We start from the raw sequence: 16,737 nt of genomic DNA on the forward strand, positions 1-16,737 counted from the left end.
GTTCCGCATACATTGTTATTTATAGATGAAATGTCACCTGGACATGGGGTTCCACGCAGTGCTGTTAGATCTACTGGTGAGACCAGTAGAGCTAATTTTAATCAGATTGCTAATGGATGGGATAAATTTGTATGTTTTGTGTATTCTGTAATATATATTGTTTGATCAAAAATAGGGGGGGGGGGGGGGGGGGGTCATTTTGCCCTCGCATGAATCTGCGCCTGATAACGACGATGGTTTAACTACTATATTATTGAGACTGGTAGGCCCTATGTAATGTTAGATTCCATTTCATTTCACGTTCGTGCTTATATCCAATTACGTTTGAAGCGCGCTGCCTGTGCACGATATGGGTTAATGGTTAGATATTAGATAGAGAGAAGTCGTGTAGTGGCTGTACAGCTAACCACTGGGCCATTAAATCTGAACGACAAAACCGTTATCCATGACAAAGACCGTATCTCTGCACAATGCAGAGTCCAATAGGTATTTGGCAAAATAGTGGTCGATTCCGTCATTTACATTTCAACTTATTTTCGTAGTTATATCCGATTAAGGTTCAAGCACACTGTCCTGGGCACACACCTCAGCTATCTGGACTGTCTGTCTAGGACAGTGGGTTTGTGGTTAGTGATTAGTGAGAGAGAAGAAGATGTAGTGGTCTTACACCTACCCACTGAGTCGTTAAAACTCGCTCTGGGTGGGAGCCGGTACCGGGCTGTGAACCCAGTACCTACCAGTCTTAGGCAGGATGGCTTAACCTCGACACCACCGAGGCCACCAATATATATATATATATATATATATATATATATATATATATATATATATATATATATAGTGCCTAGTTCATAAGAAGGCAGTCACTCCCGATGAGATCCTTTACTGGACAATGCATCCTTCTTACACCGCCACAAAGAGGACTGCCAGTCCCAGACTAGTTTACTAAATAAAAACTTACACAGGACATAGCTCATTGGAATAAAACTCGGTCTAGGTGTACCTAATGGAGTGTGTTAAATTACTCATGTAATACCATCGAACTCAAAGCGATTGTAAAGGGCTGCAACTGGGGAATGCCTCGCTCAGTCACCTAACTACTGCAAACAAATTTCTATGCCATAAATAAAAGCAGAAACCTTGGCAATTTAGATGCAACTGCATCTGTACCCAAATAGATATGGCTCGCTAGATATGGCCCTGTGATATTTGCGATAATGGAATCAGAGATGACTGGATCAGGAACATCAGTGTTGTAGAAGTGGTGACTGTCATCAAATGGTTAGAGTTGTAGAACCGAGAAAAGTCACAAAATTATGTATTTCATAGATGACGTCAGTTATGTCACGTGTTATACAATGGCGGCACTGGCTTCTTCCTCGGACACGACTCGGTAATGGCTGCACTTATCTGACGTATCCACTTGTTGGCCACTACACGAATAGAAAAGAAAGAAAAAAACCTTACAATTTACAACAGTGTATGTTTATATATACATGTAGGCCTAAATAAATGTAGTAAAAAGAAAACAAAACATCAAGTCATAGAAATACATTTAGTCTTCTTCAGCTAGACAAAAAAGGGCACATTTAAACAAAAATGGCGCTTTTTCTGGTGATCAACTGACCCCCGCCTCCCATCGTGCCCAATCGCAAGTGACGGCCTAGAAGAAGTGACCGAGTGGTTCTCAATACACAGTGCTAAGGGGAAACTACTCACATTGGTTTCTTAATAGTTATTAAATAGTGTGATCATGCGAGTTTTTTATTTCTATAATAATGTACCCCAGACAGTTGACACAGAATAAAGGCAATATATTAAACATTAAACGTCAAACGTATTTGACAGTGAACCACTGGCGTAGCCAAGTGTGGGCCATGGGAGTCAGCCACGCCCCTCATCCCCCAATCACATCTATTTTGTTTCCCCGCCACTTTTTAGATTATTATGCATGTCGCCCCACAACACGATTTACAGACAGTGTGGGTGACCCCCCCCCCCCCCCCCCCCCCCCCCCCCCCCCCCCCCCCCCCCCCCCCCCCCCCCCCCCCCCCCCAACCTCCCACCATTACCATATGAAATCCGGTCTACGCCAGTAAGTTAAGCAGGATAAAACTGATAGCGCTTATACAGAATTGATCCCATGGGATGGGCGGGGAGTGGATGCAATTTGTTACATGCACTTACCAGTTACGCTATTACACTTTTACTCAAACCAAATAAGCATAGGGAAATAAATACACGAGTACCCACCAAGCATATACAGAGAATACTACGATTGGCGCATGCCTAAACTAACATACCCCATTTTTGTCCATATAAAACTGGACAACCTCCGTGCTTCGTCCGAGGATCCGGTTGTCCATCCGGCGTGTAGTTATACCAAAAGACAGCTGCATACTGGAAATAAAATAAACATGTTCGTGTTTTTAGTCTGTTCAAGACTTTGAAAGGCATTTTATTATTACTTACTATTAGAATTTTGCACAGTTTGGAAGAGGGATTGTTTTGAATTTCTTTTTAATATGCAATTATTATTTCTAGAGATATATGTGTATATATAATTTGTCCAATTATAAAACGCTAATAGAAAGAATTATCGTCCGTGGACCTGTTTCAGTGAGGTTCCTGTTTCGGTGGTTGCGTCGTTTGTGCGCAACAGTATGTACATTTGAATATTTTTAATGAATTTGACTTTTGCATGGAGAAAGTAAACAAAAACGAGCAAAAGAAAGCAAGATTGAACTCAACCCACTCATTAACACGGCACATTTCTTAATATATGTATCTTTTTTCTATGATTTTCAAAGACTGTAATTTGAAAGAAAACTTAATTTTAAAAACTATTTGTTTCTGTTCTCAGCTATACTGCTATCTGGTTATTGAAGTCACATGACTCATGTCGTCTGCTGGTAAAACTCTTTTAAGAGATACTTGTCAAAAATATATGATCCTTATATGTTTTAACATAAATATCTTTCTGGATATCTGTTTATATATTTATTTAAACTCATAATGCAGCTTATATTTTCTAACCAATCAATTTTACTATAATAACCATTCATTTACTCAACTTATAACACGACTGCAAGACATCAGAAATGTTATATTCGTTTTCCTAAAATGTTGTTTGTTAAAACTGGTTCTCGAGGACTCCATTTTGTAATTTGCCTTAAAATATTTAAAATAATAAGAACATGTTTTGTTAAATAACATGCATGTTTTGATAAAACACTAAAAAGTTTTGTGTTGGAAAGTTTTTGCTGTAAGCTATACCACTAAACGTTTTACTCACCGAAACAGGTTACGTAGATAACAATATTTACTGCTGATGCATTCACAGTTTGTGAAGCACGTGCAGTAAACTTAGCTACTAAGCGGCCAGTTTTAATGCTCATTTGAAGTGTAGAAATACTAATAAAAAGGTAGCTATTTGGATAACAACTGTCTGTTTATAAATATTGATAATATTGATAATAGCTCCTATATACACAGGTACGCATCTGCGTACCACCTGAAATTACAAATATTTTTATTATTACATGTATATAAATATAAGATGTAAATGCGTGTATGTTCTATGTTTTATTCCATCGCCAAAAAGGTCTGCGTACCACCTGGAAACCCCAAGCTAGGCCCCTGGATATGCTTTAGAACTGAATGTTTATGCTCACTCAAACTGGTTCACCCATGATATGAATATTCACGATTTGTTAAAAAACCATTCAGGGCCATACTTATATTAAAATAACAGGGAGAGGAGTGGGCGTTTTGTTGATGTAAAATCGATGCAATCCAAGCTCCTAATTATATCCGATGTATTTTTCAGCGTGGAAGATTGATGCACGCCAGTATATTGGGGGACGGGGGTGCAAAACACAAACTCCAGATTTTGTGTGAACTTACTTTATGGATGGCCCCTAATCCTACAGGATTTGATTTTTCAGTTAAGTAGGAGCCAGTAACGGTTAGGGTTAACGTCGGGGTTTATGTTAGGGTTGAAATTTACGACTCGTGAATATAATACTAATACTATAGTAATAGCGTTCTATGTTAAGCGTGAATATAATTCCGTATTTAATATCCTACCTTGATTGGTTGAGCACCGATACCCAAGACAGGAAATACGGTGGCTCCCCCTGCGTCAACGTCGCCTAACTGGAACAAATTACGTAGATATTTGTCAATAATGCTTAAAATATTCAATCCATAATATTTATTTTATGTTATGAACGAGTGAAGAATGTTGATAAACTTTTTTTTTAATGTTTTGCTTTTACCATAGTTTGACACTCAATAGCGATGGTGCTGAGGTTGTCGTTAAACATATTTTCTATTCTATTATATTTTATTCTATAAACGTTTTAATGCCAAAACTACTGAAAGGTAGAGTGAAACATTCTGATATTGTACACAAAAGAGACCAGATAGGTTTGACTGTTAGGCTACCACAGTTGTATGTATGCCAAATCTGCGTATAATGAGATAATAATGTACATTAACACAAAGTATGGACGGGTCCAGGGGCGAAGGGAGTGTTCACTCTTGTGTATATTCTTTACACTAGCGTTTCACCTCTTCTTTTTTCAAAATGATGTAACATTTCGCACCCACACACCCCTTTTTAGATTAATATATCCGCCCTTGAACCATATCTTTACAACTGCTCTCAAGTCGATTTGATTTTTATCAGATTGAATCGCTCTTTGCATGACTGACGCAAAATAAATATGGGACGAATGTACGAAGCCTGTTTTTTTTGTTTAACACAGGTGTTTAAGCATTGTAAATGTATGTAGTTACACGCGTATAAGACAGGTGTTTAAGCATTGTAAATATATGTAGTTACACGAGTATATATTAATTCATAAACAGGCTTTGTAAATTCGTCCCATATTTATTTACTATTTTACCTTAGAGCAGTTGTAGTAACAGTATAAAAGTTTCTTATTAGCTTAGCTACTTTTTGAGTCAAATAAATATTGAATTACATATACATATATTTTGTCTGCGAAATTAATTGTTACTTAACTTCAGAAACAAACAAATAAAGGAGTAATCTATTAAATTCTGTAGTACTCTCGTTTTGCACATTTCTCATTATGCATTCTCGTTACTATTTTGCGGTTCTCACAATAAAATTCGATCAAACACCACAATTCTTTATTACAGGTTTTACAGTATAAACGCCCCTTTAATCATATTAGACGTGGATAAATATATACTGAAAAAGATAAAAACTTACATAGAACATAAATGTCGCTAATCTGTCCCCGCTATCCTTTATAAAACCTGTTGAGTACTTGAGTTGTTCGGAGTCCTGCAAGAAAAATAAATTGATATACATCTGATATAATCTGATATAATCTGATATAATCTGAATATATTCTCAACATTTAAGCATTTAGAATACTTTATCCAGTGTTGTTTTCTTCCTTCTTGTGACGTTTCTCGTTTTCTACTGTTGATATCTTCTTCTTGTCGTTCCTTCTTCTAATGATATCACAGGGAGATGTTTGCTGCCAGGATGAATCTCACAGTGACACGGAGGGATTCCATCCTGGATAATAATGAGGCGCTATTTCTCATCTTTCTTGATTCCTATGACACACCATTCCTCGATTCTTTTCATTTTCATATGATGCACCATTCCTAGATATCCTTGATGCACATGAGACACCATTCTTTGATTTTCCTTATTCATGATATGTCATTTCTTGATTTCCATTGTCCGTTTTATGTAACCTTGGCCACGAGTGTTCACTAATCACTATATCGACGTTCTCGTAGTCATAGGCGTATGGGCTCCCATTTCTTGATTTCCATTGTCTGTTTTATGTAACCTTGGCCACGAGTGTTCACTAATCACTATATCGACGTTCTCGTAGTCATAGGCGTATGGGCTCCCATTTTTGTAGGGGCCGGGCTGTCTTTTGCCCGAATTAAACGAAAATGCCCGAATCTGGTTAACAACATTTATACATATTAGCATTACTATCAAACAGTTAGATAGCAAACGCATCACGGGGCATTTTTACATGGATTACAACTAATTTTGAGGGTAGAATGATGAAAATACATGGTATAAAGGTCTTTGGTTAGCACATTTTGATTGAATACTTGTATAATTTTTGCACGAATTTGAGTTTTTGCTCCAGCACTAGGGGGCAGTTGCCCCCCCCCCCCCCCCCCTCCCCCTGTCTAGTACGCTTATGCTCATAGTGAGAAAGCTTTAATCTGTGTGGTGACAAAAATTATATTCTCATAGGACTCGGATGAAGAATGTACTCTCTCTCTCTCTCTCTCTCTCTCTCTCTCTCTCTCTCTCTCTCTCTCTCTCTCTCTCTCTCTCTCTCTCTCTCTCTCTCTCTCACGTGTGGCGTAACATAGCTAATAGTATATATATACTTACCACGAAATAGTCGTAGTGAGGTACATACTGTCCGCCGATACCATAGTTGAGTACCTGAAATTGGACGACTTGAATATAACACCATTACAGACATAAAACAAAACGGGGAGTGGGGTGGGTATTGTGAAACAACCGAGACAGAGTAATACAGGACTATTTTTAGCTAGACAAAAAATTATACTTTTTAGTTAAGCTTAAAGGACACTTACTATTATATCTGAGGAGAAGCTGTCTTCTGACATTCGTTAATTACTGCCTTGTTAGTATTCTTACAGTATAAAGTGCACTTTTGTCAAAAGTTTCGGCCTTACACCGTTCCGACCCCACTCTACCCTGGTTGGTATGGCCGAGATATAGAGAAATGTATAATTACTGTACCTGTAAGGGTTCCGCAAGGGTTCTGTTGTCTCTGAAGTCGGTTAGCAGTCCCGTGATCTCGGAAACCCTTCGACTGAGACGTTCCACAATAGACGTGTGGTTGTCCCACAGCCAGGCTCTGTTCGCATATATATAAATTAGAAAATATATACTCAGTAAAATTAATTAAGGGTCAGTAAACTATCTGGTCTGGGGATTTTGTTTTGCTAGTGAGAGTTAGCAAGTTTTGATCAGATTATTTTTAAATGATATTTGAGTAATCTTTGAATTCTTTGTAAAACCAAAAACAAATGTATTTTGTACCATATAATATCAGGAAGAAAATGTTGAACATATCTACTGGCCCTAATTAATTTGGTTGAGTATACATTAATATGATATACAGTCAATAGTCCGTCCTATCTTCCTACAAAAATGTGTTTTGTAAATAATTTCAGTTTGTTTTGACGTATGAAGAAAAGTAAAACTGTTTAGGAAATACACCCCACCCCCAAAAAAACCCCCAAAACAAACAACAACAAAAAACCCCAGGACTATTATTGTGTCCAATTTAGAAAAGAATCGGCTCACAAATAAATAATTTGTAGTAAATTCCATAACATGAAAAAAGGAGTTCCCTGTAAGATGGACTATGACATCGTAATCTCGACATTCCAGGATATCTTGAAATTGTTGTCGGTGAAATGTTCTGTGGCATAACTTCACCAACAACTATTTTGTTTATCTCGAACCACAGATGTATCGATGGTTAGGTTCCTTCAACATTAAGATAATGACGCGTGACAAAATATACTGATGAAAATATATTATTTAATGTTAGAAATAATTAAATTTACCGATATATGAGTAGACTTATTTTTCGTTTTTGTGGAATCTTTTTCTTTCTTTTTTTTTGTTTTAGGGTATTTGAATAATGTTAAAAATATATATAACTATTAAAGGGACACACCCTAGTTACGGCGTTGTTTTTCGCTATTAAACCCATTTTTTCACAAATAAAATTGCACTTTACTTACCGTTTATTATTTAGAATATACATTACCATTCACCTGAAGTGTTTTTTGGTAATCCTGGTAATCCTGGTGTTTGTAATACCACAAATGCATTTTTCTTATTTCTGAAAAACTCACGCGCGTCTGAGAAAAAACCGTTGAGCAGACAAGGTCTAATCTATTTTTAGAGGGGATATTTCCATTTCAATGTCACAGACGTTGGTATACCACGTGACCTTTATTATTTTGGTTCGGCTTGTTTTCTCGTGCACGGTTCGCGCAATCAACATCCGATTTGTTGTTGTTCATTTGTGAGATTTTTCTTCACAGTTCGTGAACATTTTCAGTAACAATAAAGTTCAGACAAGTAAGTATCTCAATACAAAACGTTACAAACCCTTAAAACCAATAATTTTGCTAAGTCCTACGATATCTGGAGAGGGGATACAACCAGGACAGAACAGTTGGAACATGTCCAGGAGAGGTGAAAAGAACGCACCCCATGTCTGTGAAATTTGTCGTGATGTAGGCATTGTTGTGCTTCGAGCGACATCTACCGGTGACATCAGAATACAAACTTTCAAAATTATTTCAAGCAATTGGGACATGGGGATTCCCATGGTATTTATCGATATAAAACCTGCTTTTTCACTCCATTTGATAAAAACGTGATCTAAGTGTGTTACGAGTTTTTAGATTAACCAAATTATAATTTATTTTCGCTGGATGGAACTAGGGTGTGCGGCTTTAAATAAGTACAAAAGAAACTTTTTATTAGTAAACATCACAGAGAAATAATCATAACGTGAATTATGTACATTAATAATACGTTTAACATAAAATTAAGTTGTCTGTCCACAGTTTATTGCCACTGTTAAGCTGTTTCGAAGTACCAGGGTCTTTTTAACGACTAATATTACATATGAAATACATTTTCGTTTGTTACAATATCAGTATTTGTAAATCTATGTGTTTGTTTAACGTCCTAATTTTGGCAGTAGCTCAAATCGTTTTTTCTTTCTTTTTTATGTATATTGTTTCTTATATATAAGATTATTGGTGGGGGCTACAGGTTGGAGGAAAATACAGTTTGGGCTACCATAAGCATTAGGATGACCTGAAAAGCATTGAATACAAAGTCAATGATGTTGTAACAAATGAAAATGTATGTAATATTAGTCTTTAAACAAGGAAATGTTTAATTTTAGTATTTTGATAAGCTCTATTTGTCGGAAGTTTAGGACACTTTCTTTGACAAATAAAAACGAAACTCACACTTTACTGGTCCTGGCTTCGTGTTGTTTGTGAGATAATGGAGAATTTCCTGTTGCTGATCGTTCCAACTAGAAAGACAAAAATATTATATTATCTATCTGTCTGTCTGCCTGTCTGTCTGTCTATCTCGTGATATGTGTATCAGTACGTATGTCTGTCTGTCTGCTATCTATCTATGTATGTATGTATGTATGTACATATATACATATATACATATATACATACATGTATATACATATATACATACATATATATATATATATATATATATATATATATATATATATATATATATATATATATTGTCTATCTATCTATCTATCTATCTATATATCTATCTCTGTCTGTCTGTCTCTCTGTCTGTCTGTCTATATATCTATAAATCAAAAGTGTGCAATAACCATATACACCGTTTGTATGTCTATGCGATAACTTTAACTCACACCTACGTTGTTACTTTAAATGTGTACATATAATGGTACAAAATATGCTCATAAGCTGCCTAGAGTGACGTGGTAATATGAATTTGATATTCCATCATAAAACACACACCAAGCTAGTTGATAGCTGTTTGAGATGTTCAGCTTCTGTATCGGAAATAGCATCATAGTACAATGCAACCAGTGGATCTTTGCTCAAGATTTCTGTTTTCCAGCGTCGATATGGTATCCTCGTGGTTGAATATTGACATACAGAACTCTGTATAGCCTACAAACACAAGGGGAAAATATTAATAACAACTAGAAATGTGAGAATAGAAATCTAGGCCTAACTCTTTACATTTTGTCGACCGGAAATGGAAATATAGTCATCTTTGTGAGCCACTGCCGACATGTGCTTCGTGATGGGAGCCTCTCATTTGACTCTAAGTTGTAAAAAGTGTCTCCCACTATTATACTAATTATAAAAGTCACCGAACCCACTGAAAATGCTTTAAATCATGTTAACTAGTGTAGACGGTTAAAGTCATTTTTACTACCATAACATGTTTATGACATTAACGGCTGTGTGCAATAATTTACTTTTAAACTCGGAAGAAGGACAACAGTAAATTAGATTTCAGTCTTGGCGCGCCTTAGGCCTTTAATCGAATGTTTAACCCTAACTAAAATGAATCATGTTTCTTTTGCATACAGGGACGTGCACGTGTAAAACGGGGTATGGGAAGTAGAAAGCAGAAGCAAATACGGAAACGTGTCCTTTCATGTGTCCTTTTACATTTTAATCCTGGGTGTCGTTAAACATTTATTCATTCATTCAAGTTTTACAATGTGAGTTTTGTCTAACCGGTAAAGACCTTTGATTGTTGTGCCATGGTTCTAATTGGTAATGCCCCTCCACCCCTCTCCATTTTATGTTACGTACAGACCTTGAATAAGTGCCAACATCACGTTTTGAAAACAGGATAGTAAAATGTCGCTTTAAGAAGAACGTATAATGATGTACCGTTTGGTGTGGGTCTTGGTATTTTCTGCACAGCTGTTCAAATTCCTCATCTGGCGGGTTGAGTTCAAGCGTGTTCATTTCATTTCGCTGACAGTCTGGGGAAAAGAATGATAGATTTTTGTTACATTAATAGTTTTAATTCAGCATATGATTTTTAAATTTATACTGTGTTTATACATTTATACAATAAATAATCACATAAAATGTGAAATAAACCTGAAAAAACAAACAAAATCAACAACAACAAACAAAACAAAACAACACGTATTTGTAGTTGTTAATATACAAATCTGAACGACAAAACTGTAATACGTGATCAAGGCTGTATTTCTGCACAGTGCTAAGTCCAATGGGTATTTGGGAAAACAATGGTTGGTTCCACGATTCTCTATCTAGTGCCTCGACTATAGGAGGACAGCCACTCCCGATATCCTTTACTTGATATTTCACCTTACCCCGCCACAAAGAGGACTGCCAGTCCCAGATTAGTTTAATAAATCAAAACTTGCACAGGACAGAGCTCATTGGCATAAGTACGGCTGTGTTACACTAAGTGGATTTTTGTTTAATAAAAGTATTTAGGTTTTTCTTTAGTTTTGTTTTAGTTGGTTTTTCCATGTTATTTTTTTTTAATATTGTTTTTATCGTTTTATATTTTTGGTTTTGTTGTTCTTGTTTGTTGTGATTTTTGGTTTTATTTATTTTATCGATATTTAACATGTCTTGGCCGTTTAATTGCAGATCAATTGGTTCAAAACTGTTTAGAGATGTTAAAACAATTGTCTGTGTTGGTTATAAAATTGACATTCAAAGACATAATGATGAGTGCATTCAAAGTATTGTCCACAATTACATGAGAGATCCATAGTAAGTTCCACAGCGATAATGGTCTCTATTTAAAGTAGCGTTTACCATAGTTTGACATCCAATAGCCGATGTATTTTTCGTGCTGGGGTGTCGTTAAACATTCATTCATTCATTCATTCTATTTAAAGTACTGTAGGCATGTCTTAATCTAGTATGTAAAAAATGTACAGGGGTTTTTAAAAGATGTTTTGTATTGTAAATTTGTTACCTGAAAAAGAATGATACGAACATGCTGTACTGTCTTCAGACACATGGCTACCATCTACCTAAAATGAACATCATTACAACGTCATTACATTAAAATTATAACAAAAGCAAATAGAAATAGACTGGTAGACAGACATACAGGCAAGCAGTCACGCAAACATGTAGGTAGGTAAACAGACATAATGGCAGACAAGCAGACAGACAGACAAACAAACAGACAGACAGACAGACAGACAAGATGGCAGGCAAGTAGACAGACAGACAAACATACAAACCGACAGACAGGCAGGCAGGCAGGCAGACAGGCAGGCATGCAAGCAGACATGTAGATGGACAGAACGTCAGGCAAGTAGACAGACAGACAAACCGACAGAAAGACAGATCGAATAACTGAAGATTTATAACAAAGTTACTATGTGATTAAACTTAAGATATATTTTTCAAACGTAATTCACAACCGATGATTTATGATATTGGAAAAGGCTATATAATTCAATCTAGAAACTCAAGAAGAATTAAGGAAACGATAAGTAATCTTTAATTACTAATTTATTTCCGTGCCTATATGCATCTAAGGTTCAAAACACATTGTGCTGAGCACGCCAAGAACATATTACTGGCGTATGAAGCGGAGTGGGGACAAGAGGGCATATGACCCCCTTCTTGATCCACAAGCAGCACCGCTCCCCCCCCCCCCCCCCCCCCCACACACACACACTTTTTGGCACCTTGCTACACCACTGCATATAGGCACTATGAATACGACTTTTCAAGTTTTCATTAAATAATACAGTGTCCACATATAAAGTTTCTTAAGTAGTTTATATTTACATAAACTACCCATGATTAGGTAAATAATTTGTTATATATTTTAAAACAACAAAAAAAAACTTCTTCTGTACATACCTGTTTCTAACCCATTTATTGTTTGCGTAAATAATGCATTATTTATATTAGTAACCCGCGATTTATATACGCCAATTCATTATTCATATCCAGTGTAGAATGACAAATATCACCGACTCACCAAATTCCCACTTTGTATGGGATTTATCGTCTGTCCAAGTCTCAGCCAATCAGCGTGCAACTGATGAAGACCATGAGATACCGACCAATCAGCGAACGCAATGCAGTCTTCCGTTGTAATATTTCCCCAGGCAGATGACGTCAAACTTGAGGCCGAGATGTTGTACGTCATCTGTAGTCTAATAATAGCTGCACGTGCATATCGCAGAGTTTGTATGTCGGGGAAAATAACACCGAATTTAGCCACGGATGCAAATACTGAAATAAGATGTAACATAGTTATATTGTATAATGTTTTTTTCTATTGAATTTATGGCATCAAGTGGCATGCTAGTGACGAAATGGACCATCATGAATGTAACAAAACTAATAAGCATGTACGCACGTGCGTATCATATACTGACCAATCCAGGATTGGAGGGAGCAACAAATTCAAAAGTTATGCATATTTCAGCAAAAAGGGGCGGCAAATAGCCCAGTGTGTAAATCGCTCCCCATCGGTGGACCCATTAGGCTATTTCTTGTTCCAGCCAGTGCACAACGACATGTGCTATCCTGTCTGTGGGATGATGCATATAAAATACCTTGTTACTAATATAAAAATGTAGCGAGTACCCTCTCTAAGACTATATGTCAAAATGACCAAGTGTTTTACATCTAACAGCCAATGATTCATAAACCAATGTGCTCTGGTCTAGTGGTGTCTAAGACGGCGGAAATTACTAGTATCCTGCATAGAGCTGTCCAACCTTACTGTTCTCCGAAACCTGCATTATGAAGCCAACTGTCTTTAATTTAGAGGCTGTTTTCAGATGCGGATCCAGGATTTTGTAAAGGGTGGGGATCACAAAATTCTAAAAATGGCAATTTGAATTTGTCAAAGGCAAACGTGGGTTTGAAATAAAGCTTCTCAGCGGCACGTTTTAAGGGCAATTTTAGTGTTGTGTTTTGGGAATGGTGAATGGCGGGTAGGCGGGAGTTTCGAGACTCCTGTGACACCCCTTCCCCCGATATCTGGATCCGCTAATGGTTTTTGATACAGTAATCTCCTAACTCTCTTATTCTGCTAGGTGGCCGCTTCACACAGTTTTGACTGTTCTCTATTAATAAAACTCACTGCTGTGCAAGACGTTTGGTTCAACTGCACTGAGATACTTGATCCTGTGTCGAGCGAACCGGCGGATCCCGATGTACGCGTCAAGGGGGTGGTTCACGGACAGTGCGGTCGACATCGTGGCCAAATCCTGAGACACTTCCCCTACAAGACTGTTATAAACGAGAGAAATGTTTGGTTAAAAACACCCCAGCACATAGTTTAATCAGAGGCTATTAAATAAGTGTTGAATATATGGTAACTGTTACTTGGTTTCGAGTTAGAACCCGTTGTTGCTAATTGGAATGATCTTTTATATAAGTAGCAATGAGTCTTTTTGTGAATACTTTACAAAAATACTTGATAGCACAAAATATGGGTTTTGGTATGTGCAGCAAAAATCAGTTAAAAAGAACCAGCTCGGTTTTCAGGGGTACTCGGATTAAAGAGGTTATGTTCTATTGTCCGGTGATGAAGGAATTCCGGTTTACAGAGGGTCCGGTTTTAAGGGGTATATAATATGTATACATACATGTATGTATATTTCTATTATAATAGTATAACAAAAGGGAACCGGCGGGGAAAATGTATGCAAATATAACCAAATTATTTAATTTTATTTCGTTCTGTGGCAGGTATAGGAAGTAACTTCTCCTTGCATATTTCTTGCACATCCATCAAGAGATGGTCATAAATTTATGCGAGTGGGAAAATGCAGTAAAATGAGACGGAATATGCAGCTGGAGTCGATAGCCAAGTTGTTTTAATATGTCTTTGATGTGACAAGTCCTTCTGTTGGGGACTTATCTTTGTCCCGATACCAGCTCTCGGAGTCTCACCGAGGCTGCGAGATTCAACTTAAAATGGCCAACAGGACATGACAGGCGACAGTTCTACTGCCGTTTAATGTGTTTTCGGGATACACCTTACGACGTTTATTGCTTTGTAAGTCGGTTCAGTTACAAGCAATTGTGACAAATTTGCTCAAAACGGGTCTGCATTTGATGCAAACGTTGTTCCTTTTTAAACGTCATCAATCAAATCGTGACATTTTTTACCTGTGGAAAAAAATCGGAACAAGGATTTAAAAACACACACACACACACACACACACACACACACACACACACATGTACCCACACAACAATTAAACATTTAATACATTTATATTTTTGGCTGAATCATCAAATATTTCCAGATTATTCAGAGTTTAGTGTTGTGATTTGCTGGTGCATGAGGACTTTGGTGGTAAGACGCTAATGATAGACTAACCGTTTAACGACACCCCAGCATTAAAATAATACACATCGGTTATAATTGTTTCGGCATGAGATGTATGTATCATGTGTAAACTGGACATCCACGAGAACAAGTAAAACGTCTGGTTTTATGGGGTGTCCGGTTTATAGAAGATACCAAATTACATATGAAACAACGTATTTAGGATTTTTGTAAATAGTTCCATATTCATTTCTGGTACACTGATGGCTGGAATACCCCAAGGTTCAGTATTCGGTCCATGTCTGTTTTTAGTTTGTGTCAGTGACATTGTCGACGAGCTTAACTGTATAATAAGATTAAAACAAATTTAACAGCATCATAAATATCTTAACCATTATACAATCTAACATTAATAAACATTTTACAGAAACTCCACAAATGATCAAATTTCTGGCATGTTACGTTTAACCTTGAAAAAAGCCTTATAGAGTATTATTTTCGAAAACTAACATTAACGAACCTCGTGCAAATAACCTGCATTTTCGTATCACACCTATTAATACAACGCAGATAATGCAAATTAAATAATTCACATTCATGATATATAAATCATCGTGCTGGGGTTTCGTTAAACATTCATTCATTCATTCATTCATTCTGGAGTTCATCTATGGTTTCTCTACTGATGAAATATAAGCATTCACTAGATCAACAGATAATGATAACAGATAACTGTTACGGCCCTTAAATATGCATGCATCCACTGAACATATTTATCATATGATCTAAAATTAATTTTGTTCTCGGGGTATAAGGTCTTATCACATCATGAATGACTCATAAGTGAAGTGCTATGCATTAAATGTTGCCAGAGATCTATGTCTACCGTATTGCAAACAATGCCTAATAGATCATTACTACTGAGGTCGCCTGCTGTGCTCAGTATGCTGCTGTTAAAAAATCACACGACTCTAAAATACCTTTTGAAAGAATTAAATAGGGTTGGGGCCTTTTTAAATCAAGAAAATTGCATGCCTTGAAAAGTCCTACTGTTAAATTGACGATAAAATTGCTACTCTCTGGGCGTATAGTTGTAAGGGTTGATCCCACGACGATCACACGGGGAGAGAAGGTGAATTAGTTTTAAGCGCCATCATCCAAAGAATATTAAATAATTTGCAAGAACCCATAAAATGTATTTGTATGTAAAACCTGTCATCCATTAAAACGAAGGATCTTCTTTTATAGAAGTGACACCGTCCCCCACCCCCACCCCAGAAATGCAAGCAGAAATGGTTTCCCTCTGGTTTGCATTGATAATATTTTCGACCCTCGGACATAGCAGAATTCTGGATCTTCAGAATTTGGCTCTTTCAGAATGTAGCTGTTTTTCTTACTGTTGCATTACATTAATCACTAGTAGAACGAATACTATTACACAGTGGGAGATCTATGTTTCGTATTACATGTCTTTTTATTTATTTATAATTCTACTAACACTATTTAAAATATATGACTGTGTATGCATTTATTTTTGCGTGTGGCAGTCTTGCTACAGACGGCGTAATGATGTAGTGATCTGAGGAGCGGCAGTCTTGCTACAGACGGCGTAATGATGTAGTGATCTGAGGAGCGGCAGTCTTGCTACAGACGGCGTAATGATGTAGTGATCTGAGGAGCGGCAGTCTTGCTACAGACGGCGTAATGATGTAGTGATCTGAGGAGCGGCAGTCTTGCTACAGACGGCGTAATGATGTAGTGATCTGAGGAGTGGCAGTCTTCTTGTAGACGAAGAACCTGACAGCGATTTGTTGAAACAA

The 16,737-nt window shown here is 36.9% G+C and overlaps 1 protein-coding gene across 1 annotated transcript in view; it reads right to left on the bottom strand.

The window, feature by feature from the left end:
• Positions 1-829: 829 nt before the first annotated feature.
• The window catches only part of LOC121388842 (prolyl 4-hydroxylase subunit alpha-1-like), a 26,939-nt gene continuing 11,031 nt past the window's right edge, over positions 830-16,737 (bottom strand). The window contains exons 3-14 of the mRNA XM_041520356.1: positions 13,721-13,869; positions 12,605-12,861; positions 11,579-11,636; positions 10,504-10,598; positions 9,610-9,765; positions 9,058-9,125; positions 6,791-6,908; positions 6,413-6,466; positions 5,246-5,320; positions 4,090-4,158; positions 2,304-2,400; positions 830-1,433 (exon numbers count right to left, since the gene is read on the bottom strand). Of these exons, the coding sequence (XP_041376290.1) occupies positions 1,345-1,433; positions 2,304-2,400; positions 4,090-4,158; positions 5,246-5,320; positions 6,413-6,466; positions 6,791-6,908; positions 9,058-9,125; positions 9,610-9,765; positions 10,504-10,598; positions 11,579-11,636; positions 12,605-12,861; positions 13,721-13,869 (1,285 nt within the window). The 3' untranslated portion in view covers positions 830-1,344. The remainder of the gene's footprint in view (positions 1,434-2,303; positions 2,401-4,089; positions 4,159-5,245; positions 5,321-6,412; positions 6,467-6,790; positions 6,909-9,057; positions 9,126-9,609; positions 9,766-10,503; positions 10,599-11,578; positions 11,637-12,604; positions 12,862-13,720; positions 13,870-16,737) is intronic.

This window comes from Gigantopelta aegis, chromosome 14, assembly GCF_016097555.1.
Source record: "Gigantopelta aegis isolate Gae_Host chromosome 14, Gae_host_genome, whole genome shotgun sequence".
Taxonomy (NCBI): Eukaryota; Metazoa; Mollusca; class Gastropoda; order Neomphalida; family Peltospiridae; genus Gigantopelta; species Gigantopelta aegis.